The sequence below is a fragment of the Aspergillus bombycis genome (assembly GCF_001792695.1).
Source record: "Aspergillus bombycis strain NRRL26010 chromosome Unknown contig00090, whole genome shotgun sequence".
In the NCBI taxonomy this organism is placed as follows: domain Eukaryota; kingdom Fungi; phylum Ascomycota; class Eurotiomycetes; order Eurotiales; family Aspergillaceae; genus Aspergillus; species Aspergillus bombycis.
This window is the reverse complement of record NW_019170092.1, coordinates 1-25085: the sequence shown is the minus strand read 5'-3', so window position 1 is coordinate 25085 and position 25085 is coordinate 1. Positions and strand designations below refer to the sequence as shown.

At 46.8% G+C, this 25085-nt stretch overlaps 6 protein-coding genes across 6 annotated transcripts; 3 read left to right on the top strand and 3 right to left on the bottom strand.

The window, feature by feature from the left end:
• Nucleotides 1-1818: 1818 nt before the first annotated feature.
• ABOM_008362 (putative thiamine pyrophosphate enzyme) lies at nucleotides 1819-4306 on the bottom strand (the record flags this gene model as incomplete). The annotated part of the gene is made up of 14 exons (XM_022535491.1): nucleotides 1819-1846; nucleotides 1894-2056; nucleotides 2141-2313; nucleotides 2363-2463; nucleotides 2511-2818; nucleotides 2871-2921; nucleotides 2970-3254; nucleotides 3305-3374; nucleotides 3436-3619; nucleotides 3668-3813; nucleotides 3863-3957; nucleotides 4007-4056; nucleotides 4106-4139; nucleotides 4189-4306. 14 exons carry the CDS (start codon nucleotides 4304-4306, stop codon nucleotides 1819-1821), a joined length of 1806 nt encoding a protein of 601 aa, XP_022386124.1.
• A 1039-nt stretch (nucleotides 4307-5345) lies between these two features.
• ABOM_008361 (class I SAM-dependent methyltransferase) lies at nucleotides 5346-7830 on the top strand (the record flags this gene model as incomplete). Its single annotated transcript, XM_022535490.1, has 5 exons — nucleotides 5346-5717; nucleotides 5797-5896; nucleotides 5944-6338; nucleotides 7281-7443; nucleotides 7502-7830. 5 exons carry the CDS (start codon nucleotides 5346-5348, stop codon nucleotides 7828-7830), a joined length of 1359 nt encoding a protein of 452 aa, XP_022386127.1.
• An 853-nt stretch (nucleotides 7831-8683) lies between these two features.
• Nucleotides 8684-11161, bottom strand: ABOM_008360 (endoplasmic reticulum-resident kdel protein; the record flags this gene model as incomplete). The annotated part of the gene is made up of 3 exons (XM_022535489.1): nucleotides 8684-9233; nucleotides 9789-10149; nucleotides 10216-11161. 3 exons carry the CDS (start codon nucleotides 11159-11161, stop codon nucleotides 8684-8686), a joined length of 1857 nt encoding a protein of 618 aa, XP_022386126.1.
• Nucleotides 11162-18473: 7312 nt separating this feature from the next.
• ABOM_008359 (DUF427 domain-containing protein) lies at nucleotides 18474-18980 on the top strand (the record flags this gene model as incomplete). Its single annotated transcript, XM_022535488.1, has 4 exons — nucleotides 18474-18554; nucleotides 18613-18715; nucleotides 18772-18852; nucleotides 18949-18980. The coding sequence occupies 4 exons, from the start codon at nucleotides 18474-18476 to the stop codon at nucleotides 18978-18980; spliced, it is 297 nt and encodes a 98-aa protein (XP_022386096.1).
• Nucleotides 18981-19428: 448 nt separating this feature from the next.
• ABOM_008358 (Zn(II)2Cys6 transcription factor) lies at nucleotides 19429-21606 on the bottom strand (the record flags this gene model as incomplete). The annotated part of the gene is made up of 2 exons (XM_022535487.1): nucleotides 19429-20491; nucleotides 20549-21606. 2 exons carry the CDS (start codon nucleotides 21604-21606, stop codon nucleotides 19429-19431), a joined length of 2121 nt encoding a protein of 706 aa, XP_022386097.1.
• A 559-nt stretch (nucleotides 21607-22165) lies between these two features.
• ABOM_008357 (putative MFS monocarboxylate transporter) lies at nucleotides 22166-23671 on the top strand (the record flags this gene model as incomplete). The annotated part of the gene is made up of 5 exons (XM_022535486.1): nucleotides 22166-22218; nucleotides 22278-22494; nucleotides 22546-23310; nucleotides 23368-23465; nucleotides 23518-23671. The coding sequence occupies 5 exons, from the start codon at nucleotides 22166-22168 to the stop codon at nucleotides 23669-23671; spliced, it is 1287 nt and encodes a 428-aa protein (XP_022386095.1).
• Between the last annotated feature and the right edge of the window lie 1414 nt (nucleotides 23672-25085).

Sequence of the window (25085 nt, the reverse complement as noted above, 5' to 3'; positions counted from 1 at the left end):
CGTTAGAAAGGCGGTGGGTGGAATGGCCGGACTCCGTTGACAAAAATGCGGCAGATACTGACCGCCCGGGCGCCGAGGTCCGTTTTCCTACCTAGGTCTAGCGCTCCGAAGTCGAGTGTAGCAGGCGGTGTGAGTCTTCAACAACACTGCTGGTTTTGTTATACCACAAACCAGTTACAGAACTTATCTTTAAATGACTGGTGCTATAAGCCCAAGATATAAAGGACAATAGCCTCATGAAAGGAGAATGGTTCTCTAAAGTTTATGTTATCTATTCATTCAGTAGGAACCATGCTAAATGATGCATGCTTTATATGTCTTGCTAATGCCGCTTTGTTTGGAAGGGCACTTGTTTATGTGGGGCCTGAAATCCACCTGAGGCATTTACAAGTGAGTGACCCTTTATATAAGCCAACGGTAACTAAATAATAGGAAGTCGATAGGCTGTAGGTTCACTTTACTTTCCTTCCTTCTCTTTTAATGTCACTCAATCTTCAGCCGCCGCATCGCTATCGCTTCCTGCTTTCCAAGTTCAAAACTTCAAAGATGTCACCCACGACACTTCCTTCTGGTTGTTGTCTCTGTGGCAAAGAATCTGGGCTCTTCAAATGCGACCAGTGTAAGCTGATGCCATACTGTAGCAGCGAACACCAGATGCTCCATCTCCCATGGCACCAAAATACTTGCATGGCGATAAAGAGGTCTTGCGTTCATCTGGAGCAAACAAAGGAGTCGTTGATCAACGATGGATATGGCTTGCCTATTGCCACCAGTCAAGTCTCGGTGTGGGCGCCACAGTACATAGAAGCACGCCTGGGCTTGATTAAGGCCATATCTCGGATCAAGCATGTTGAATCAGTTCAGGCACAGCTTAATCACTCCATGGATATGTTCGAATCATGCGGCCCTGAATTTGCGGGCGTATGGGAGGGCATCCCTGCCTTGATGGCCCGTCTACACAAGGACCAGGAATGCTACGATTTTGTGAAATGGTGGCATGCGGTCTGTGCAACGAGCGGTGATATTAAGGCCCTCTCAAGATCGCTGTCTTGTAGGATCAAGAACGCCGATCCTTTCGAACGCCTTGACCAGTTCGGTCCCAGGTTCGTCAATTCCAGCTACATGGTCGTTTTAACCCTTCTGAAAGTGAAATTATTGCTGGACCTAAGGAGGCTTGATCAAATGGTTTTCGCACTTGGCGCTACATTTCCTCGTGAGATCCTGGATATGATCCTGTCATTCGTACCTTGGAGTCCGGTCGTTGCCGCGAATCGCAGGGCCCTGGACGATGAAGCGCGCAATGAGCTAATTCACGAGTTAGAGGAGCAAGTCGGCATTTTGTTTGAGGAGCTTCAGAGGAGCGCTCCTATTTTATGGTCGAGGCTTGTGTGCCAAAAAGATGATCTCGATACGAGATACAGCGAGATCTCTACGTCATGGCACCTGATGGAGAAAGTAGACAAATATCTTATGTTCAATCACACAGCATGGATTGAGACACCAGGCGCAATCGATTTTATCAACTCGAAATTAGTAAACACCATTCGTAGGTGAGTTCATGGCCTTATGATCTTTATGTGACTGAGTATATCACAGGTCGCGATCCATTATTAGAATAATTCCTCACTCTGATTCTCACTTGTGTCTTCACTTCACCCGGACATTGCTATGTTATGAATGCCTGTTTTATATCTCCCCTCTTTGGGACACCATCTGTCAATTTAAAAGAGCCTAGCATCAGTGAGCGTGATAATCACACTACAGCTGGTTAAGCACAATGTCAATTCCAAACTGCCTAGGTAGCATCAAGACCATTGCTCAGTCTTCTGTCCATATTGATGGAACTCTGCAGCTATTAGCCTTGTTTCCAATTTAAAGACTTGTGCCACTTACGAAACATCAACGACTGCACACTTGCCTCCTCGGACAACATTGGCAGCCTCCTGAATAGCTGAATCTAGCCTGTCTTGTTCCTTCACTGTGATACCCCAAGCTGTACCTGCTGCAGTGGCAATCCCTGGGTAGTCGGGTGATGGTTCGAATGATATATTAAGGTCTATACCAGCCTCGGTTAGCTGTTCGGTACTGAGCTAATGACAACGTTTCACCCCCGGCGGCGAAGAAGTAATGATGGACTCACCACGTCTATTCGACCTCGAAGAAAACCCATCCTGGTGTACAAGCAATGCTGACACCTTCGGTGCGTTCCATCCTCCATTATTTAGCACGACCAGGAGGAATGGGAGATCATACCGCCTAGCAATCCAATAGACACTCTCCATTTGTGAAAAGAGGAATGTGCCATCTCCAACGCTGTCACTTCATTAGGCTATTGTGGTCATAATTTATTATCAGTACTTACATTGCACAGACGAATGCGCCGGGCTTGGCCAGCTTCACACCTAATGCCGCTCCGCCTCCCCACCCTAGCCCACCGGCGCCGCTTCCGACGAGTGTTCCTGGCTGAAGGAGTGTTAACGGCAATTTGGCAAATCAGGCAGATAAAATACCTGTGTCAAGTTAAGATGCTGGATAATGAGGCCTGCGTTGCTAACGGCTTCAACAAGGTAAACAGCATCATTCGGAAGGTGGTATCGCAGTCTGGAGGCGAGGTATGGGACACGGATCGCGCCGTCCTGGGACGGAGACTCCAGGGCTCGTAGATCCTGTCTCCAGCGTAAATAGCGATTCGCGCGTGCCTCAAATGCTATAGTATAACTTGTTCTTTCAATGCCTTTCTTATCAATAAAGGCATTTAGTTGCCGGAGTGCAATTTCACAACTAACTTTTAGCCTGCGGGTTGCATTGATCGAGAACACTAGGTATAGGTGATTAACAAGGTGATCGACTGGACCGGAATGGGTACTTACGTGGCATTTGTTGCTTAAGTGGATCAACATCAAGGTGAAACACCGTCGTGCCTAGACAGTCAACAAGTGGTATACCTAGCTTGGATGTAAGTCTCTTACCCTTCTGTGGCTTTCCAGCGGTTGGGATCCAAGGCACATCGCAGTCCAGTATTAAGATTACATCCGCCTCGCACACTGCTGGGTGCGTGGTGACGGTAACACCCAGGTAGGCTTCGTGATCAGTACGCATGCTCATGTCGGACCCAACTGACTCAAGGACATCGATTGGTAGCTTGTCGCACAATTCTGCCAACAAGGGCGGTGCTTGTGGATTACGGCCAAGATATCCTGTGATAACAAGTGGTTTCTTTGCATTCATGAGCGTGGTTGCAATGAATTCAACATCTGGTACTGTCAGCAATATTCGAGATCGGGATTTTCAAAGTTTCTCTGACCTGATTCGGGCAATGCGCTGGGAACAATTGGACTGAGTGTCTCCTCCCCAAGAAATCGCCTGTCTACGTGCTAAACATTCATGTTAGCATACTGCTGCGTACTTGGTGTTAAACTATATAGTTGTGCGTACTTGTTCGAGCACCTCCCTTGCTGCCGTAAGGTATACCGGTCCCTTGGAGTCGGACAATGCAAAGTGCAACGCTCTATAGACCATCTCTTTGATATTACGACCAGTCTTGATCTCACCTGAGTACCTGCAATACTGCCGAACAATTGCTGCCTGGTCGGGTACATCTTGCAGCCAATGAATGAACCTACAACAAGTCAGCCTGCCTGAAAATCATACTTCCTGTGAGCCATACTCTGTCCTTGAGCCGAGGAGTTCCCCATTCTGGGTGAAGGGGCTGAGTCCAGCAAAACATAAAACCGGAACTCTGCCCACTGAGGCGTTATGAATAGACTGTCCCATGGCGAGAGTACCGCAGTCCACATGCACAATGACACATTGCTAAATTGCTTCAGTATAAGAGCGTGGATTAACCCCTGGTATATCATACCGGAATCCCCGTGACCTGGGCATACCCTAGAGCGGCTGACAAGGCAACCAATTCAGAAGGACAGGTGATGATGGTCGGGAATTTGGACGAATTTTCTGTTATACATAAGCCTTCTACTCAGTAGCAATGCCCAATAGATCGCACCTTGTTTTGCCTTGATCATTGCTTCCAACATGGCCGGATGGTCGCTTCCTCTGCTGTCTGTTAGGCACACATACCAAACACACATACTCAAATACTTACAGATTGACAAAACAATGGGTGACACCAGCCTCCGCTTCAAAAGTCATTAGCTACATCCCGTCAACAGTCCCAGATTAACATACAGAGTGCTTCAAAGAAGCCTTCCGCAGCAGTGGCCATCCCGCCATCGTTGTCATTCTCGTCTTCCGCGGGATGTGGCCTCTTTCTCGGATTTGCTGACTCTCCACTCCTAAATTCCATGATATCCAGTCCGTTACCGATTTAGCTGGTGTTGTGACTCTCAATATCCCCCAAAGCTACCGAGGGTATATATCATATTTAAGGCGTCCTACAGATCGACATGCCAAGTAAGCACGTGCCTGACGCCGTGTTTCTCGACGTCCCGAGAGCCAACCGTTTCGATATCTCAGATGCGAATCCGCAGTGGTTAGGTTCGGACCCCGCATATACGATGTGTGGGACCTGGATCAACAGTCCCAATTCGTCGCTGTCCATTCCTGCCCCTGTCAATTTGAGCGAGGTTGTTTAGTCATGGTGGGAAGTTTCCTTGGGTAGAGGTAACCTGGGTTGACCGCGATTTAGGTTACATTAATATACCCCGGTATATCTACCTATTCAGATTTTGCAACCGCTTACAGGACTTGGGTTGCTGTGACTTCCTCCTTTTAGGTCAGTCCTCGGATTTCAAAGGAACCAAATACCTGAGATTCACCAGAATGCTTATGATTGTACGGAGTATAGTAATCGGATAACTTTCATGCTACCTACTCCCCAGGATTATGTTGAAATGAAAACCCTTTCTTATACATACCTATTTCCAGTGAACTGGCTGTGGTAGTATAACCATGAAAGTCAAAACGTATAACTGTACTTTCTGGAATCTTTTACTCTCCTTCGTTTTTCTTTCCTGTCTTTGTCTATTTTCTCTTTTCCACCCTGCTACTATGATAGTCAAAATCTTATATCGAACGAACTACTAAGCCAGAAATAAGTAGTTCATCTATGCAATATGGGACTATATCCCAATAGACAACGCTGATTGGTCACCTACCGCAAGATATTCCTTCACCAATGATAACAACCGATCACGTCACTTCCAGCTCGGTCTTAACATCGAAGAAACTAAGACTGACTCATCGACCTCTGCGTGGTAATGATGAGAAGAAACTATAATATTCTTTCCATGCTTGAACCTTGTAATCTATCTACCGATATAATCTTCCCCATATCAGTGCTCACCAGACCAGAATCCCGCCCATGCAAACACCCCAATCCAAGAATGAGTCATTCCAAAGACCCAACCTTTCGAAACTACAATAAATCTCAAGCTACCCTCTACGCAGAGTCCCGTCGCTCATACCCAGATCAACTCTATGACGCTATTATCCGCCACCATACCGAGACAGGCGGACGGTTCGATTCCCTTCTTGATGTAGGATGTGGGCATGGGAACGCCACCCGTGATTTGGCGCGGTTGTTCGATACGGTTGTTGGGGTGGATCCTAGTCCGCAGATGATAAATACTGCACGTGAACTTGGAGGAGACACTTCTTCAGGGAAGCCGATTCGATTTGCCGTTGAAGCAGCAGAGAAATGTTCCAGTGTAGAAGGAGTCGAAGGGGGTGTTGACCTTCTGATCTCGGCTATGGCGGTAAGTAATAATGTTCGACATTGGTTTTGTTGTGGGAGGCAATGGGCAGTTATCGCACAATAACTAACAAAAATACAAGGCCCACTGGTTCTCAATGCCTGAGTTCTGGGTCGAGGCAGCGAAGGCCGTTAGACCTGAAGGGACGGTTGCGTTGTGGACCTGCGCCTCGCTTTACTGCCGTGAGGAATATCCTCTTGACGCGATATCTCAGCTAATGGTGATCTAGACCCCTCTACGCCAAATGCAACTGCAGTGCAAAACGCATTGTATCGCCTTGAGCGAGAGATTCTCAAACCGTTTGAACTCCCGGGGAATAAACTGTCGGCGGATCTCTACGATGATTTACTATTACCTTGGTTGCTGAGCTCTCCGGTGCCGTCTTTCCGGAAAGCAGATTTCATTCGTTTGGAATGGGGTCGAGATGGCATCTTGTCTGAGGAGGATGATTTCTTGATTGGTAAGGATACTACGTTGCATGAGCTTGAGAAGAGCCTTGGTACAGCTAGCATGGTGACACGTTGGAGGGAGGCGAATCTGGACCTAGTAAATACGGAGGATGATTGCGTGAAGTGTACGATGAGGGAGATATGGAAGGCATTGGGTGAGGAGGTCGACCTGAGGGTAGGCCATTCTTATGTGTTGTTATTGTTTAAGAGATGTCAAGAATGAGACGCACAAAAGGGAAATTGAACACCATTCGGCGCTGAGATGAGAGGTCCCGACCTAGTTCAACCTACCATATAAGGGCTATCTTCAAATCCACCCAGAAAACAGACCCTACTCCACCAGTAGATGGATACAATTATTTCTGCAGATCTTCCCCTTTCCTTCTTTGAAAGGAAAAGGATTCCAACTTGACCATCCACCGAATTGCGAGAGCTGGCAGCTTTGGGTAGGCAATTTCAGCCATCTAGTGGTCCGTCCTGCGAAACCCACTCACTTAGCTGGGTTCCACTCATATTGAACGAGTGGAGGCGGAAGGTACTACTGTCAGCTAAATATGCATACACCTCTCATTGCTGCAGATTTCAGTCGTCATCTATGTATGCTACTGTATTATCCCTGTGTCTTTTCGCCTGTTAGACCTATAATAAGATTTCGCAAAATGCATTCCGCCAGCCACCTGAGATACAAACGGAAGGGTAAGTCATCATGGAGGCGACACCCCGCGCAACAATTTGAGTCAGACTCGGTGGTATTTAGGGTGTTTTAACACCTGTTGGACGACACCCTTGCATCTGTCTCTCAATACGTCCTGAAGCGTGGAATATTGGAATATAGTGCAGCTACTGACACCCTTGCCCAAAATGACCAGCCGTAAGCTACTGAATCTCTGCAGGGTCGCATTTCCCATTGACTCTTGACGTGTAGATAAAGTTGAGAAATCCGTTGGTTCTGTCAAGGTCCATTCCGTTTCATCTTGCAAATTATGGATCCAAACAAATCATTAACATGCCATACATCTAGATCAAAGGCAAAATCAACGAGAAGGCAGACCAGATCAAGGGTGAATTCGGCATTGACGTCCCAGGCATTGGCTAAAGTGCCTCAAACCATTTGCAGGCTCAGTCAGCAATAGAGCGCATGGGAAATTTGGTCTCGGAGGAGAACTTTGAAAATGCATCTTTTATCTTCTTTGTCAAGGATAATATTGTCTGCGTCCAGACCCATGAGCCACTGGGTGGGCATGATATCATACTGTTTGAGTTACGTGATAAGATTAAAGGTCGGCCGATCGTTATTTGATGCATAAGCTTCACCGGCGTTAATACAGGTATGTACAGGGGAGGTTCGCTGGCACCGCGATCGTGGGTACGATGCCATCTCTATGCTTGACACGAAACCGTACTGGTTCCGATTCCAACTATTTCACATCAGGGTTCCCATGGGTACCCCTGCTGCCACGCTTACCTACGAGTCTCTTCAAGACCTACAGGTACACCATTCATTTAAAGGGAGTCTTGAGTCAGAATTGTATTCCCTCACTCTTGACAGCGGTGCAGTTATAGAAGGAGAGTTTCTAGAGTCAACAGCTACGAAAACCGAGGATGTTGTGGGTGATGGTATCTGGAACCCTCCAGATGATGTGGGGGGCCCGGTTGACGATGGTTAATTTCCCTCCGGTACGGTTGGACAGCCACAAGGAAAGCACGATGGTATAGCGTTGCCTACCGTTGGTTTTGATAGTAAATGATGGTTTTTCATCATCTCCTCTGTGTTGCTCCTACGTTTGGGCTCCTTACCGTCTATGTTTATCAATTATAGGAAAGTTGTTTGGTAACACAGCATTCCAGAGCATCTCTGATTCCAACTCATTACTGTTAAGACTGCTACATAAGCGTTTATTTCAACGTAGTCTTTTGATTATACACCCATAGCACCGCTACCTTGGCTGAACTCAGCTCATTATTTATCATCACATTATGAGCAAGCTCTATTTTTGATGCAGCTAGATTGGGCACCAATTCATGATAAGAGCAATACGACCATGACCGACAAATCTTCAACCAGTAGGTTGAGAGGATACCGGGGCTGGGTATAAAAATACTCCCTGTATTATAGATACAGGTGATCTAACGCAGTGTGATAATTAGATATTCTGATGCAGCGATAGATCGAAGCCAGGGCCGATTGCAGTTCTCCCACAACCCGGCCCGTGGTTGCCGGCCTGAATCGAAGAGTCACCAGAGGATTTTAGGCCAAGAGATAACTCCAGCGGTGATGCAGGAACGTTCGGAGTTCAGCTATGCCTCCAAACTGTTAGCATTTGATAATACAATTTCAATGATCGCCGTACGTACCACATCTTTAAACAGTCCCAAGAACAACTTCCTGGATCTAGGCCGAGTAAGCTGCGGTGCTGATATAAATGCCAGGGTGCCCAGGTTCTGCACACTTGTTACCCCAAGTAACAATGACAGCCTGCTTATTAGAACTTTTATCAACAAGCGGACCACCACTGTCCCTTAACAAGCGTCCCTTCCCCCGACCTCGACACCCGCACAAATATTCACGTCATCGACACCACTGGAACCTGAATAGGCGCTGACACAGCGTTTGTGATCAACAATACTGACTTCTGTGAACCTCAGATTGGTAGGACCTCCTCTGCCATAGCTAGTAGCTCCCCAGCCGCCGACCAAGCCCTTGGCTTTTGTTGCGGGAGTGTCTGCCTCAGAAGCGGAAAGTTCGACAGCAGAAACATCTGGTCCGAATTCGAGACTGCTCTGCAGTTCAAGAACAGCAATATCGTGTTTAGCAGTATTGTAATCGTAATCAGGATGCTGGATATTCTTCACCACTGTGACGAATTGCCCACCTGAGTCTTGCCGCAGTGAGCCAGCTCTAACCTTGATCGAGCTCGCCTTCATACCCCTCACGCACTGGGCAGTAGTGAGAATATGCTTAGGGTCGATAATGCTTCCTCCACATGTAGGTGAATTGGTTTGTAGAGAGACCTGGTAGGGAAACTCTCCGGGCTTCGCAGTCGACTTGGTGGATGTTTGTATTGATAAACTACTTGTATATTGGCCTACTATAACTTGTGTTGTACAGACGCAGATCGACGTTTAAGAGAGGACTACACACAGCACTAGAGTTATGTTTAAATAAAATAGCTAGATGCTACAGGGTATATCGAATAGGCTCAGAGTGGCGTGCCCTCTTATCCATTGCTTTTTTTAATAACGACAGCCGCCGGCTTGGATTTTTGTTGCAGACCCGGGTATCAAGGCAAGCCTGGGACAACCCGTCTAGGTAGAAGTTGCGGCAACCGAGCCGACATCATCCCAGGAAAATTGTGTATATACATAGAGAAAAAAAAAAAAAAGCAAAACATACAACAGGAGGGATTCGCTGGTGGTCACCCACCCAACTACTAACCTCCCGGCGTGTGGCTTAAGTACGGCTGAGCGGACGGGAAGCCCTGTTCTCCACACCCTGTGGTCGTATGTACTTGGTTGCCCTAGGTAAAGGATCATATAGTGGATTTGTGCTGTTCTGGATGAGTTCTAATCTCAAGCACCAAAGCGCATCATACTACTGGGATCCAGCAGTAAAAATGATTCGTACCGAATCCCTCTGTTAAGAGCACTGGTTGGGTCACTGATGGTGTCGGTGATCTCAGGCGATGCAGTGGCCCAGCCCAGTAGCAACGCCCTCCAGTAGCAAGCATCAGCGGCTGGAGTTAAATACCGCTCACGAAATACTTTCACGTTGTTGTCTGCAATCATACGAGCCTTCGCAGGGTCATCTAGAAGCTCTTGTATCTTGTGTGGCAAATCTGTCCAGTCCCTTTCCACTTGAACAAAGTTCTGCTGAGGGCCGGACGAGACGAGAAGGTAGTGGTGATGTTGGATATATTGCAGTTTATGAATCACTACTACCGATCGGCAAGCCTGGCGATATTTGAGAGATGCAGAGTAGGAACGACCTAGCAGATATTAGTGAGGTTTTCTCGTCAATATGGATGATGCTTAAACCATAAAAGACTCGATACCTTCCACGTGAGCAATGAACCTGTAATCGCAATGTTTTTCCATGCTAAGGTAGTTGGCCTTATTCTTCCACTCAACTTCTTTAACATCTCCCCAGGCGTAATTCCGTGCAATCTCAAGAAGTGTACGGCGTAGCTTCGGGGCAAAACTCAGCTTTCCGCGCCAGACCAGCTTATCCTGTTTTTCCTCCCAAGGTAGCTCATCCTTTTCCACATGTTTAACTACCTCGTCATACGGTCCAATTCGACTATCAATGTGGCCCCAAGACCAGAAGCCAAAATCCGGCATAAGCCAAACGGACTCCTCGGTAGCCTTCCGTGCCAATACCCAGAGAGGATGGTCTGGTCCGGCGATGTCCTCCAATTTATCTTCTACGGAGAAGATAATTTCCGTGTCTGGGATAGCATGTGGCGCCGAGACTAGGGCACGATGAATTGAACTCAAGATCCCCAGGATCTTGCGGCGGTGATCCTCCCCCTTGGCTAGAGCTCTATGAACATAAAGCCGTCCTTGGTAGACAGCTACCCTAGCCATCCCATCTACCATGTTGATATTGTCGATATCAGCCCTGCTAATTCCATGTCTGGCTGTCCAGAATAACTGGGCACGGAGAGGATCTTCAAAAAGACCGGGGAACAAAGTGGTGCATTGAGTTTCATTGTAGGAATACTCAAAGGGATTAAAGACAGACCGCGTGGGAGGTGCAAAGGACGAGGAAGTAGTGTCAAGAAATGGCTGGGCGGGACACTGAAGACAGTTGTCACATTTAAAGATAGTAGAAGCCTGGCAAGCACAATGGCCAGCGGGGATTAGATGATTCAGTAGCGGATGGATGTTGTCTCTATCAGAGTTGACTCCTAGCCATAGTGACCAGATAGAAACTCCAAGAACCGCAGTCAACGCCAATATCACTATCTGGAGGGCGGTAGGTCTCATAAGTCGCCCCATCTCAGTGTTTCTCGTCGTGTAGCAGTGGAAAGGAAATTTCAGGGGAGATAGGGGCCGACTTCAGTAGGCAAGAAACAGTCGGCGACAACGGGAGGGAAAGAGAAATCTTCTGCCGATGGCGACGAAGGATTACTTACCTGCGATCGGTCACCAATTCCAAGTCGCACAATAGAAAACCACTACGTGAAGCGCTGATAAAAAAAATACCACCTCTCTAGGGAACGACTGGCCAAACATCCCTGTCGATTTCAACCCATTGGGACATCCACAATATGCGGTACTCCACGGAACGGCGAGTACCTCGAAGGATGGACTTTCATAACTGTGCAGTGTGGACCTCTGGACCCCGAATAGACCCACTATAATATGATTCTTGAGAATGGATCCACCTGGGCTAACGAGTCTTGGTATTAGCTTCTTTTTCTGAGGCAATGTCTAACCAGAACATGCAAAGTGACTGCGCCGTATGGGTCTGTTACTGTCTAAAAGGTGTGCTCAGCTAAACTCCCTGTCAGCGTTGCTATAACACATGAGATATGTGTGCAAAATAGTACTTGCAAAAATATTATTCCATATTGATTTCAGTATAATCTATCTTCGTCTCGTTTTCCCACTCCCCGAGGTTCAAACAGTAATAGCCAAATAGCCGAGGCATTTACCGCACACACCCTCTCTATGGTTTTTTATTGATTCGAAGGCCGTCCAAGGTATCTCAGCCCTGGCCCCATTTCTAATAATTACCTGGTGTACGGAGCGACCGGCTGCGGCCCTACTCTTAGCAAATTGTGGGGGGTAGGAGGGTGCTTAAGATTGCCCTTAGGCAGCTTTGTGAAATGACGGTAGAAACGAGGAATACTCTAAAGCTGAGCAGATATCTAAATTCGCTTAGGAACCATGCATTCAGAATCGGTTATTTGTTGATACTAAAGCTTTGATATAGGTAAAACACAGTAACTGTGACATGTATGTGTGTGATCGAATATACGGATGTAGAACTAGCATTAGTGCTGAGAAGGCGGCTCAAATCTATCTGACCCGATGAATGCCATTATCATGTACTAATCCACTTCATTATTGTTGCAAAGTTCTTTATCCGAGTCCAAAGGGGAAATTTCAGGGACGGAGAAGCCGATGAAGGTTGAGACTCAAGTGATAACACCGGATAATGCCAAAATTCGCGCAGTCCACCCTAGTCACCTTGTGTTGTGCCATCCTAGCTGCACTTTGAGCCAGCGTAAAGCCGGCTCCTTTTGTGTTCTCCGTAATACTACCTATAGTATTATCTCTCAATATACACCATATGCCACGGAGCCGTGTCTTACAGAATCTATCGGCAGTCATGGAGTATCTCTCATCCCCGTAATCCAAAAGACGCCCAGTAAACGGCGTACATTGAAGTTCAACTTCAGGTAACTCCAAGCAGATGGCAGCACTCATTGCTCGATAATGAGGCAGAGCTATTGAGTCTCGAGAGTAACTGAGGCCAGGAACAAGTCGCCTGAGATCTGTATAGCCTACCAAGCCGTTATCCCATATTAGGACTAAGTGTCCTTCGCCTAGCAAGGTGCACCTATGTTACCTCTTGCTGCCCATAACCGTTATATACGATCAACTGAATACAGAGTTCCATGCTGACAACCATGCTATCTCCGTAATGTAACCTCTCGGCCTTCCTTGGGCTTCCATAACGAAGCATTCCAGCCCGCGGCCGTGGGTTATTAGCGAGATATCCATGTTTATCTTACGGTCTGGCAGAGTTAGATTAATTGTCGCGGGACATATTTCCAAGCGGATGGCGGAGCTCGGCAAAGACTAGAGAGAATCCCTGCAAGTGTAATAACAATAGAGCAACAAGAGGAATTGTGGAAATGTCCCGTGTAATGGATTCTAATTTTTCGTCTCTTCGCTTGAGATACTAAGTCACTTAGACTAGTGACAGAGGAGATAGGGCTAGAAGGTGAGACTTATATAAGACGGCCCAAAGCGCCCTCGATTCAGTTCTATTCTCATCCCATCCAACACAGTTCTCCTTACCTCAAAAGTTCTATTCCATTCATCACGATGAAAGTTTTTTACTATCTCCCTCCCAATCCTTGCCACATTGGCATCAGCCTTCATCCCCGCGGATCCCGAAGACAGCGTGGAGACCGGCACCCCTACTCCTTTCAGCCAAAATCTCATGGCTGGTCCTTCGTTCAGCTGCAAAAGGCTCTTTCCAATGTGGCAGTTGGCCAGGAATGGTTGGATATTGCCAAAAGGCTATTGATACCATGCTTCCCGGTCTAGTCGTTGATACCAAGACCAGATCTATTCTTCACCTGAAATAGTTCCATACCAACCTAACATGTTTTAGCAGTGGTCGGACGGGTAACTGCTGGGGTGCGCCTTCCGGCTTTGGATGTGATGTCTTCGTTGCAGGGCCTCGAGGGTGCTCTAGAACCACGGAGCAGATGAAAGCAGCATTCAACAACATTAGGGCCCATGACTGTAAGATATGCGGTCTTGTTACGAACGATGATAACGGCGGCGACTCCTGTCAGATCAAGATTGATTACGTCTCTGGATGTGACAATCATAATTAAAGATGTGCAATTCCTCATATCATGTGGAAGTTTGGGACTTTGTTTAGGAGCCATGTCAAAGGCGGAAGTCAAGCACTGGATGTTTTATTATATGCCTGCTAGTCTAGGTAGATGTTGGGCAGACGGGGATAGGAGTGAGCAGCGGCGTACACGGAATATTACAGGGATACAACCTCATCTGTATTATGCAGGTAGAATAAACATGGACTCCTGTTTGAGTTGTCAATGAGAGACACGGACCTGATACTTCTTACCATACAAGGTTGCCTCTTCCTAAGTCATACAGGGTGCGGAACAATATTGTGTATAAAGCTACCGCAAAGTACTATACCTCAATTAACTACCTATTATCATTCTCCGGGTTTAACTCTAATTTGTCGTCCCTAGCTGCTCACAAATCTAGCAGAAAGCCTGTATGTAGTGCTAAGGTATCCCTAGATAAGTCAGTAATGTGGATCTCATAAGATAGTGCTCATTGCAATGGTGGTCTGTCCAGTTAGTTCATTTCTGAGGAAATAACTGCTCTTCCATACGGGAGCTAGTACTACTGGAACGTCGGCGAAGCAATATAAAAATTTTGCACTGGTTACTAATTTGTGATGGCAACAGGCTATTACCACACTACCGCACTCAGAGACTAAGCCTCTGGAATCCCGCACCGTAATGCTTGGCTCTCATGGCTGAACCAGGAAGCTATGTTTCTGAGGCGTACTTACTCTGGCCCATCTTTGTAAGTGTATTGCTAGCACCGCTAATTCGTACGGCGGATATACCAAGTAGCTTTCGCCATAACCCTCGTGAGGTTTCATCAGTTTGACCTGCCCTCCTCAAAGTTTACATGAGGCGTTGCGTCCTTTAGAATGAAAGACGAATGTCAATGCCACTACGAGGAGATGAGAAACACCCGTCTCTTACGCTCCATCTTATTTGGGCTCTTTTCGAATTATTGACTTCCGCGGGTGCTAACCCGTGATATATAGGCCTGCGATGGGAATCACACCCATATACGCAGGAGAGTATGTATAGTAACCGCCTGCTACCGGACAAGCACAGTAAGCTAGGTTAGTGGCGTCCAGTCTGTGTTTAAGTGGTGGTCTGTGAAAGAAGTTAGGACCGCCCTCGTTCAGAATCCTATAAGGCCTGCAGTGCTTGCATTGTCCTCCAGATCCTTTTATCGTGCTATTGTGCATTTAGGCTTGTTTTGAAAGTCCTTATCGTCTTGTATTGGGCTCTTCCTTATGCATCATTGTGGGTATTGAGTGCGGATTCTGAAGACTATATCGTCTCTGGCACCAGAGTGACAACACTTACCACTACGGAAACACCATTTGATGGGTGAATAAAAGTATGCGCAAGCACTCGATGAGCAAGGCGATACTGGCGCACATCGGTGCAGAAGCAATTGAGCAGCTATTACTTGACATTGACGCGCGTAATCCCTCATTCAGCTGGGTGGCTTGAGCCGATCAAAAGCACTAACTACATTAATATTATGCTAACTACATATTATATACTAAGTCATAGTCAATGTAACCATAATCAAATGGTTCGCCGTCTTGTGACTATAGTGCAGTACTAAGTGGGGTGATCCACAATGCCCTTGTGCACTAACTAGATAATGTTTACGGCGGACTATTGCGGCTAGACTGGTGTTTGGCCAGGTTAGGTTAAATTAGTGAGATCAGCTGTACCTAATCGAACCGCTGGTTAATCTAGTTCTGTCTGAGGTGATCAACTAAGTCTATATAGACAAGCGGTAGACTAGGATTATTATAAATATTACTGACAGAAAATAGCCTTATCAGACAGAACTAGATTAACCGCGGTTAACCTAGCTTTAACCTTAACCTAACCAGGGTCGGTTAGGTTATGGCTAGGTTACAACGGTTAGGCTATGCCACTCTACTAAGTCCATTTACCGCCTAGTAATATAATGTATCGCTATCTTTTTAAATATTAGATTATTGTATAAAAGGGCTCGAAAAATAGATATTTTATATATTTCCTTATGTTAATTACAGTATTAAGTACTGTTTCTAGTAAAATATAGGTAGAAATACTAAATATAAGAATATAAATGTAATACCAAATTACCAATGTACAGTATATATAGCCTACTCTAAAATAGTTCCCACTATCTTACCGCCTTTTTACTAAGCTCAATTTAGGGGCCACGGTATATAGGCTTTAGGGGCTGTAGTGTCTAAATTTAGAGGCCACGGTATATAGATTCTAGAAGCTGTAGTGCCTAGATTTAGGGGCCACGGTATGTAGACTTTAGGGGCTATGGTGCCTAGATTTGGGGACTACTGTATCTAAACTTAATTCTAATTCTATATCTAGCAATACAACCTATGACACATAAGATATACAGCGATTTCTCAGTAATATTTATATTTAAAAGCGAGATTTTATAGAGAAATGTGTAAAATACATATATTTCTTAGTATTTATACTAATTTCTTATGTATAAATACAGAAATATTAAATACTCGGGATTAAAACAGGAATTCTCCTGGCAGAAATCGATAAGAACCCGTTGTTGCAGAGTGGCCGCAACAGTCCGCCGTGAACGTTACACCCTATTCATCTTGCAAGATGGATTACATGGCCAAGCAGCTTACTGGTTACGTGTTACATTTACTCCAGAGTAAGTAGCTATATCACGGCCCGGGTCTTTCCGACCTAGTAAGTAGAATGATCACCCTGCGATCAATCTAATACATACAAGATAATTAATCTTGTAAATATACCCTCTCCTCCCTCTCGTTTGACTTGGGCAAACCACTTGCCAAAGTGTAGTGACATGCTAGTGTAGAGAGTACTGTTAAAGAGGCCATTCACAGCCCCTTTGCGTTGAAATGCATGTCCTCCGCACACGTTGTCAGCGAGAGAATTGCCATTTGTCTAGCCTTGGGATGTTGGCCGTGAGATAGTCCGCAACATGTAGTGGATATGGATCATACTTTTGTTTCTTTCCAGTAATGGATGGTTTGCGCTGTTGAGACACGTCTACCGTCGGGGTGATTTGGTCCCTCAGGATATGCCTTATATCTTAGAGCTCTACTCTCCCTTCGGCCAGGAAAATATTCTACAACTATATTATATATCTCATCCGCATCCGTATGACGTATATTCCAGCCTATTTATCTACAGGTTTTGTAGGTAGCTCTGTCAATTACAAAAAGAACGGCACCTTTCATTCAAGAACGACAGTTTTGAACTCTTGATCTGTCCCAGCCCATTCTTTAAGGAATATCGCCCCAATCCCAAGGCACTGAGCGATATTAGAATCCGGCCTTCCTTCAATGAGCATTACATTCAGTACAGGAAGAATTTCGTCATTCCCGCACGGGTACGTTATCTCGTCATAATCCAGGACAGGGTTCTCTTTGTATCTCTGATCAAAAGTCAAGGCTGTTGCATGGCCGGAGACAGTCCTATCTGCCACTGATAATGCAATAAGCTCTCTCGTTGTAATTCGTAGTGTCTCCTTGGTTATATGCTGGTATCCAAAGAGCACCGTAGGGCATCCCCTCTTCTCACTATACACGCAACCATCGAATGCAAACTGTGCAACCTGGCCGTGAACAAGGATATAGCTGGGAGCCAGCTCGTAGTGTTCCAAGAAGCTTATATTATCATTCGCGAATCCACCGAAGGTATCCTCCCGGAATGCCTCATATGTAGGCCATATAACAGTCAGAGTATAAATCGTCGAAAAAATTGAGGCTTAGGTTAACCGGGGAATGGCTCGATATGTAGCCTTCTCACCAGGCCATTGCTATAAAATTACATTATATCTTTCAAAAGGATAGCCCCGTATAGAAGCTCCGGGCTTGCAGATGTTACGGCCTCTTTTTGACCCATGTTTGGGAGTCATCCAGATTGCAAGTCCGGCTGACACATCTATGGGATGCATTACGAGCTCTTCATGAGACACCCTCCGCGCCGCTTGGAACAACTGGTGCCGTTGGAGTCAAAAAGGCCCCGAATATATTGTTCTCGATTGTAAATAGAGCCCTCCACAGCAACGTCTTTGCAGAAGCTACATTTGGTGCCTTGAGCTTGACATTCTGCGGACATGGTTGCGATGCCAATACATCCAGTACTGAAGACCAAGTACGATCAAGCGACGCAATAGTATATTCTGGATACCTGGGCAACACTTGGAGAAGACTTTCAAGCCCGCGCTCTTGGCATGCATATCTAGCTCGCCTTGGGTCTGAACCTCAGTGCCCCACCATGGACAACAGGCGGGGGTAGTTAAGCTTGAACAGTCAATCTATCATATACCATGTATCCAGATACAAGCCTCAAGATATATAGCTAACACGGCTAGGACCCAGGAAAGCTGCAGGAACGAATGAGTTTTATAGTGTTCCTTGCTAATCAGTCTACTAGGGTATAGGCTTATAGCTACGTCTTCCCACTAGAGCTGATAGACATGACAGCTTTATGCTGTCCGTAATATCTGTATGGGCTGTTTGATATAAACATTCGCATAGGCTAGAAATATCATTGCTTTTCTCAAATTCGCATGGTTCGACATATATTTTCTTAGGATTAGGGCACTAGAAGTGGCGAGACTTGCCAAAACCTGACTAATGAGCCATCCATCACATAATGCGGGGAAGATAGACAACCTCACAAATAAGCAACAAACCCTCCTCTTTCTACTACCAGCCTTCATTCAACCAAGTTCCATTACTTCCAGACTCGTTACTAAAATGCCCACTGCAAAAGCAACTATAAACGGCACCCTTCTCGCCGAAACCTCTACCTGGGAGGAAGTCGAAGGAAATATTTACGTGCGATCTTAACTCCTTATCCCTGCAGTTGATATCAATCTGATGATTGATGCTATAGTTCCCCCCATCGGCAATTCAGGAGTCCTTTTTCATCAAGTCCGACCACACGACATACTGTGGGTGGAAGGGAGACGCGAAGTACTTTTCTATTGCTCTTGGAGGTATCACTTGGCTTGGTATCTTAGTACTATCGCCAGAAACATTCTGATATTGGTAGATGTGACGGTTCCAAATGCAGCATGGTATTATCCAGAGCCGTTTGATGAGGCGAAGCATATCAAGGATTTTGTAGCTTTCTGTAAGTTTGACATTAATCCTTTTGCTTCTATCGCTCTCTCCTCTCTATAGCAATCGCGCTCCCGGTCAATCTCTTCTCGATTCTAATCCATGGTAGATCCTAATAAGATCGAGGTTACGGTTGAATGATTTGTCATTGATTATGGACAAAAGGAGTGAACTATGTGGCGTGTTAACTATGATAAAGTTGAATACAAAGGCTACAGATGCGAATTCAACATGTGGCGAACCATATCCCTCTACTACATCATTAACCCCCAAGTCAAAAGTCAGGAGACATAAATATCGAGCGCCATCCATATTACGACTATTTTGAGAGACCTTATGAAGAATTCTGTAGGCGCTACTATTTTGTTCGTGGCTATCATGAAGTGGATTAAATGGACTGTGCAGGAGCATCATGTTCACCAAGTGCACAGAACGATGTACTCCCTCCGAGGGCGCGTCTCCACACGTGTTGCTGGAAAGCCAGTCTCCGAATGGGTTGTTGTTATAGGAGCCATTCCCTCCCCCCTAAGTGTATATTCTCCGGTCAACGTGAGTGTAGGGACGCTATCCCTTGACTTTGTATTGCCCATCAGCCAGGCACAGTGGCATTAGTCAACTCGGTCAACAACCCCGTCCAATCAGTATCGTCCAGGTCGAGATTCGCACCGTTGTCGAGCATCTCAGACCATATATCTTCCAATTGCCTCTGGCCCGTATCATCCACATTGTTAGGGAAGTCACTCGGTGGATCCAATTCGATCGTGGTTGCTGGTGTATAGCTGGCTCTGGATGTGGAAGGCAAGGGTTGCTTCGACGCATCAAAAGATGCCGGGTTTACACTTGAAGATGGATTGCGCTTTGGAGAAGCAGCCAGCTTGCCATGCTTCCAGTGCTTTTGCAGCACACTCATCATGGCATTGATACCCTCTTTCACCAGTGAAGATGATAGCTGAGCGTTACTGAGCATGTGACAGGCATCGAGCACTTCCTCCTTTCGCTTCTCAGCTAATATATCGTCCCAGTTAAAACACACATCCAGCAGCAAGATCACTGCAGCCATGAATACGTGATGCATAACAGACCAGACCACTGAGCTTGGCGGTGTGAACTTTGGTTCGTCTTCGTCCATGATTTTTTTTATCTCGAGAACCTTTCGCGCAGATTGGAGGCATACAATATGGGAATAGGAATAAAGCGGCTCACGAGCTCCGCGGATGAAAAACTGCCGATGTAGACGACACAGGCGTGAAAAGTATGCTTGTTGTAGGAGACATCTTTGCCATGCAATTGTGGGGCGACTCTGGTACAGAGAAGCGAATCGACGCCTGGAGCTCGGATCAAGGCGGAAGAACTCTGGGATCTCCGCAAGGGCTTGGTGAAACTTTCTGTCGAGCTCAAGAATCTTCTGGTAGCTGACTTCTATACCATATAGGTGTTCGTGGGATGTAGCGTCGATGACTTCACGACATACGATACCAAGCTTGAGTCGCTCGAGAGAAAAGGACATGTCCGTTGGTGTTGTGCTTGGTCGGGATAATCCTCCACCTCCTTCGAATTCGTTATCGTCAAGATTGAGAGGCCGGTCTACCTTCATGTGCTCTGGGTTGATCAGGTAGGTCCACTCTTGAGGACCGCTCAAGAATCCGAGGAACCTGGAAATATTGCAGTTAGAGACAGCCAGATATAATGCCAAAGGAATCAGACCCTACCAGTCGTATGATGCGATGTCCCACCAAAGCCGCCTTTTCGTCTCTAGCTCCACCGCATCCGATGGATTAGCCTCCCTTTCTTCCCGTAATCGTGGTGAATCGATCCAATGCAGCTTGAGATTCTTTGCCTGACTGATAACGGCACCGAGTATGAAGAGACCACTGACTGATGGATGGCAGCTAATATTGGATGCGTGGTGCATGATGACCATAGCTGCTTGCAAACCCTCGACGGTGGGGTTAAGTGGGTAGTTGCTCTGAATCAAGGCGGCGCCCGTCAAAAACGAGAACTCGCGACTGCAAAGCTCTGCATGAATAGAAGACTCCATGGATAGTTGCAAAAACAACGAACTGGCGGCAATACTGAAAAGGAGGGCCAAATGGTTCAAATTTGGTGGTTGGCCCCTTTCAATCGCTTGGTAGATACCATCTATCTGAGCCTCCACGCGCTTAGGAAATATGATATGGTAAAGGTAGTCAATATAGTTAGTATAATATCGGAACAGTGCCATGGCCTCGTGCTTATGGGGGAGAAACGATTGTAAATTGATTGTCCCAGGATTCTCCCGCGAGGCATTCCAACTTCGGCAGGAAACCGGGAGCAATGTTCCTGGAGGAACACGATCGTCCTTATTCCGCAGCTCATCAAGTTCATCTCTCAACAACTTGGGTGTCGCTGTTGGCACTCGGTCACCCATGTGAATGTTCTCTAGCCAGTCCGCTGTCCACAGTGATTCCCGGTTGCGGTACGATGGCTGCGAGTTCGTAACAGGGTGTGTATCCACACTTCGCATCTCCTGGAGCTCGGGTGTGTCTCCTTGGCCAGTTATGGCTGCTTCCCTTCGGCTTCCATCTTCTAATCCTACATTATGTGTGTCCGCCGCGGCCGGGACAATGGCATAGCTGCATGGCAGTCTCCGAGTGATGCAACTACTGCATGGCTGTTGTCGATTGCATTTCAGTTTTTTGCGCCTGCATGATTCACAGGACACTGGGTCCTGCCTTGTGACACGTTTCCGAGGCTTCTGGTGCAGCTCTGGTCCAATTCTACGCTTCATTTCGGGAGTTGTTGACAGATGTCGTGAGTCGTGGGATCTCGGCCAATTACCGGGAGGGCGGGTCACGTGCATCATAGTTATGTTATCACGCACGAACAACAATCGAAAGAAACAACGATATTGCACAGAGATTGGCAAAGGTGAACGATTTTCCAGAGCGGAACAAGTGAGGGCTCCGCTACAGTATTTGTCCAGATTTCTAGAATGCTTTTATCGATTAATATCAACAGTTTACCGCTTCCGAGCCCTCTCGGAGCTTCCGTGGATACTCCGCCCAGAGGCGACGACGAAGCCAGGAGGCTTGTTCAGGGTTAAGAAACCTAACGACCCAGGCATTTTGTTACATGTGTCTCCACAGACGCTCCGAGTTGCTTACTATGGTTCTACCGCTGATGGCTACCTTAGATAGTATACATACCGTTCCTAGCCAGTTGCAATGGCATTGTTCTGTGGGCGAATCGCGACAGAACACCCTTGGCATCTTCTCAACTGGAAGAAGAACGTGCCCTAAGAGAACCCTAAGAGAAGGAAGCTCGTTCGAGCGTATCAATTTAGTACAATGGCCAAGGACAATTCAACACCACCGGACCAGGAACCTCCCAGCGAGTATACGTATGTCGTGTCGCAGAAGGTTATCGATAAATTGTGCAATAGCTGACTGAGCTTCACAGACCACAGGCATGTTTAACAATTTTGGGCTCATTCACTGGTCTATTCTGCACAGTGGGGTTCATGAACTCATTCGGGGTCTTTCAAGAATACTATGGCAAAGGGCAGCTCGCCGACAAGTCCGAATCAACGATTGCATGGCTAGGCGCGATCAGCATCTTTTGCATTTTCTTCATCTCGGTATTTTCTGGCCAGTTGCTTGATATGTTTGGACCTACTGTTAGTCAACTTCCCTGATAGTCACAAAGGAATAACTAATATTGGATTCAGTTGATGCTCTGTGTGGGCTCGCTAGGCACCGTGTTCTCACTCATGATGGTGTCGCTCTGCAAGGAGTTTTACCAGTTCATACTCGCGCAAGGGATCCTTCTCGGAATTTCATTCGCTTTACTAGCATGTCCAATGCTCGCCCTCGTGGGGCAACACATCAAGGTGAAGCGCGGCGCAGCGCTGGGTATAGTGCTCGGTGGCTCGTCTCTTGGAGGCGTGATATGGCCTATTGCCATCAACGAACTCCTTCAGAAACCAAACATAGGATTTGGATGGACGATGCGGATCGTCGCGTTTATAATGATTCCTTTATTATCTGTCTCCTGCATATGCTGTCGGCCACCTAAAATAAGCCTTACTCCGACTCAACGACGCGCGTCTGATGAAGGAAAGGCCACGATACCCGAGGCCAAACCATCCGTTCCTAGAACGGACTTTTCGGTTCTCAAAAAGCCCAGTCTCCAGTTATCCTGCCTCGCATTTTTCATCATCTACTTCGGGATGTTTTCTCCGTTTTTCTTCACAACCTCCTACGCGGTTGCGAAAGGGTTTTCAACCGACCTAGCGTTTTATACCATCTCGATCGTTAATGGCGCTTCCTTCTTTGGTCGCGTTCTTCCTGGTATTGTCGCAGACCGGTATGGAAAGTTCAACTGTTGCATCATCTTTACCTTCTTCTCTGGCATCATCGCTCTCTGCTGGACGAAAGCGACCTCCGTGGCTGGCCTGGTTATGTTTTCTCTCGCATATGGGTTTTCATCAGGAGTAAGTTCTTCCAATCGGATAAAACTATATAACCAAGGCTAACGGATATGCATGCAGGCTATCCTTTCCCTCCAGCAAGCCTGCGCAGTGCAAGTCGCCACGCCACAAACAATTGGTTTAACTATGGGTACCGTCATGGCAGCCACATCTTTCTCGTAAGGCCCGGACATGCTTCGAATTATTGTACCCCAACTAACATATAAACAGAGCCTTGGCCGGAGTCCCTATTAGCGGTGAACTGGCGGGTAAATACGGATATCTAGCACTGTCCATCTACTCAGGCGTGAGTCTCTTGGCAGGGAGTGTTCTATTGGCGGCGGCGCGTTTCGTACAGAGTAGGAAGTTGTTGGCTATTGTATAGAGACCTTATGGTGGGATATTTGATGTTCTAGTATTCTTTAAAGATGCCTATGCAATATTGATAGGCTTTGATTTTATTATGGCCAACCGGCAGTCATAGATCGTATAATATATCATTCGCTCCGCTCTCTCGGTGTATTCATGAACTCGAGGTAGCAAAACTCCTCCAGAAAACCTAAGATCAAAGAGATGATTATGGATCATCAAACCAATCATTCAAAAGCTATGCTGGGCAACTTTCTCGGAGACCGATATACGTCAGATAACGGCCAATGTCATCTCCGACGGCATATCGACCTCATGAAAATACACAGCAGCAACAAGCGAAAAAGCCTGAAGCTATCAAATACCTCAGACACTACGTAAAACACCTGACACAAGGAAGGAAAGCAACTTACTCTGTTCTCAGTAATTGCCCAACGACGAGTCGTCCCATCTATCCTCTTCGGAAAGTACACATCGAGCCTCTTCAGGCGGTTGCCAGCGCCCCAGATATCCAGGAGCCTTAGCACGAATATCTCAGCCGAAGAGTCGCATATTGAATCCGTTGTAGTAGCTCCTCACAGATGAACTCTGAGATATCCGTCTGTCGCATTGTCAAGTGAGTACCTGGGGTACTGAGTAGCTCGACGGGCATTCTGTAAAGAATATCTAGGGCTTCCGCTGTGATCTGCTTGAGTAGGAGGACGGCGGGCGTGGTGCGAGTGATGGTGACGTATATGTCGCCCTTGGGGTATCCATTACGGTGCGCTTCTTCGTTGGATTTCTTTATAATACGCTCTATTGTGTGTCGTAGCTCTTTTTGTATTCGTTCGAGTCCATGCAACATGCTATTTCGACGCGTAGGTCGAGGAAGGATGACATGGCTATAGAGCAGATTAGATCGCCGATGATTAAATTACATTTGTTCACTATGTGTCCGATGGACTTCGTGCGAGGCTGAGGTCGTGATCAGGAATACGGCCGCGAGGTTGTGTTGGTGTATTAGGGCTATCTACAGATGCAGTAGCAGGCTGATCAAAACCCGTGTTTTGTCAATGACAACGATCTTTAGGACCAGTAAGTCTATCCATGTTGCTTTGTGCTTATGGTGTGGGCTTTACATGAGCCCTGCTTCCTTGGACCCAGCTCAAAACTAAACTCCTTCAAAAGTGGCGACACCTTCCACCTGGCGAAGAGCTGCCCATTCTCCACCAAGATACGTCGGAGCACCTCCCCCCTCACCTCCTTTGAACCAGGCCACGCACCCTCCCACATCCTCACGTATGGCTCCACGACCCCCAAGGCCTCCCTCAGCCACGTCCCTGCCCTCCCCTCCCCAATCCTCCCCTTCCCTACCAACCCCCTCTCCAGCTCCTCCAGCAAAACTTCCCTCCCCCGCCCCCCCTCGACCGCAGCCTGCATCACTCCCAACA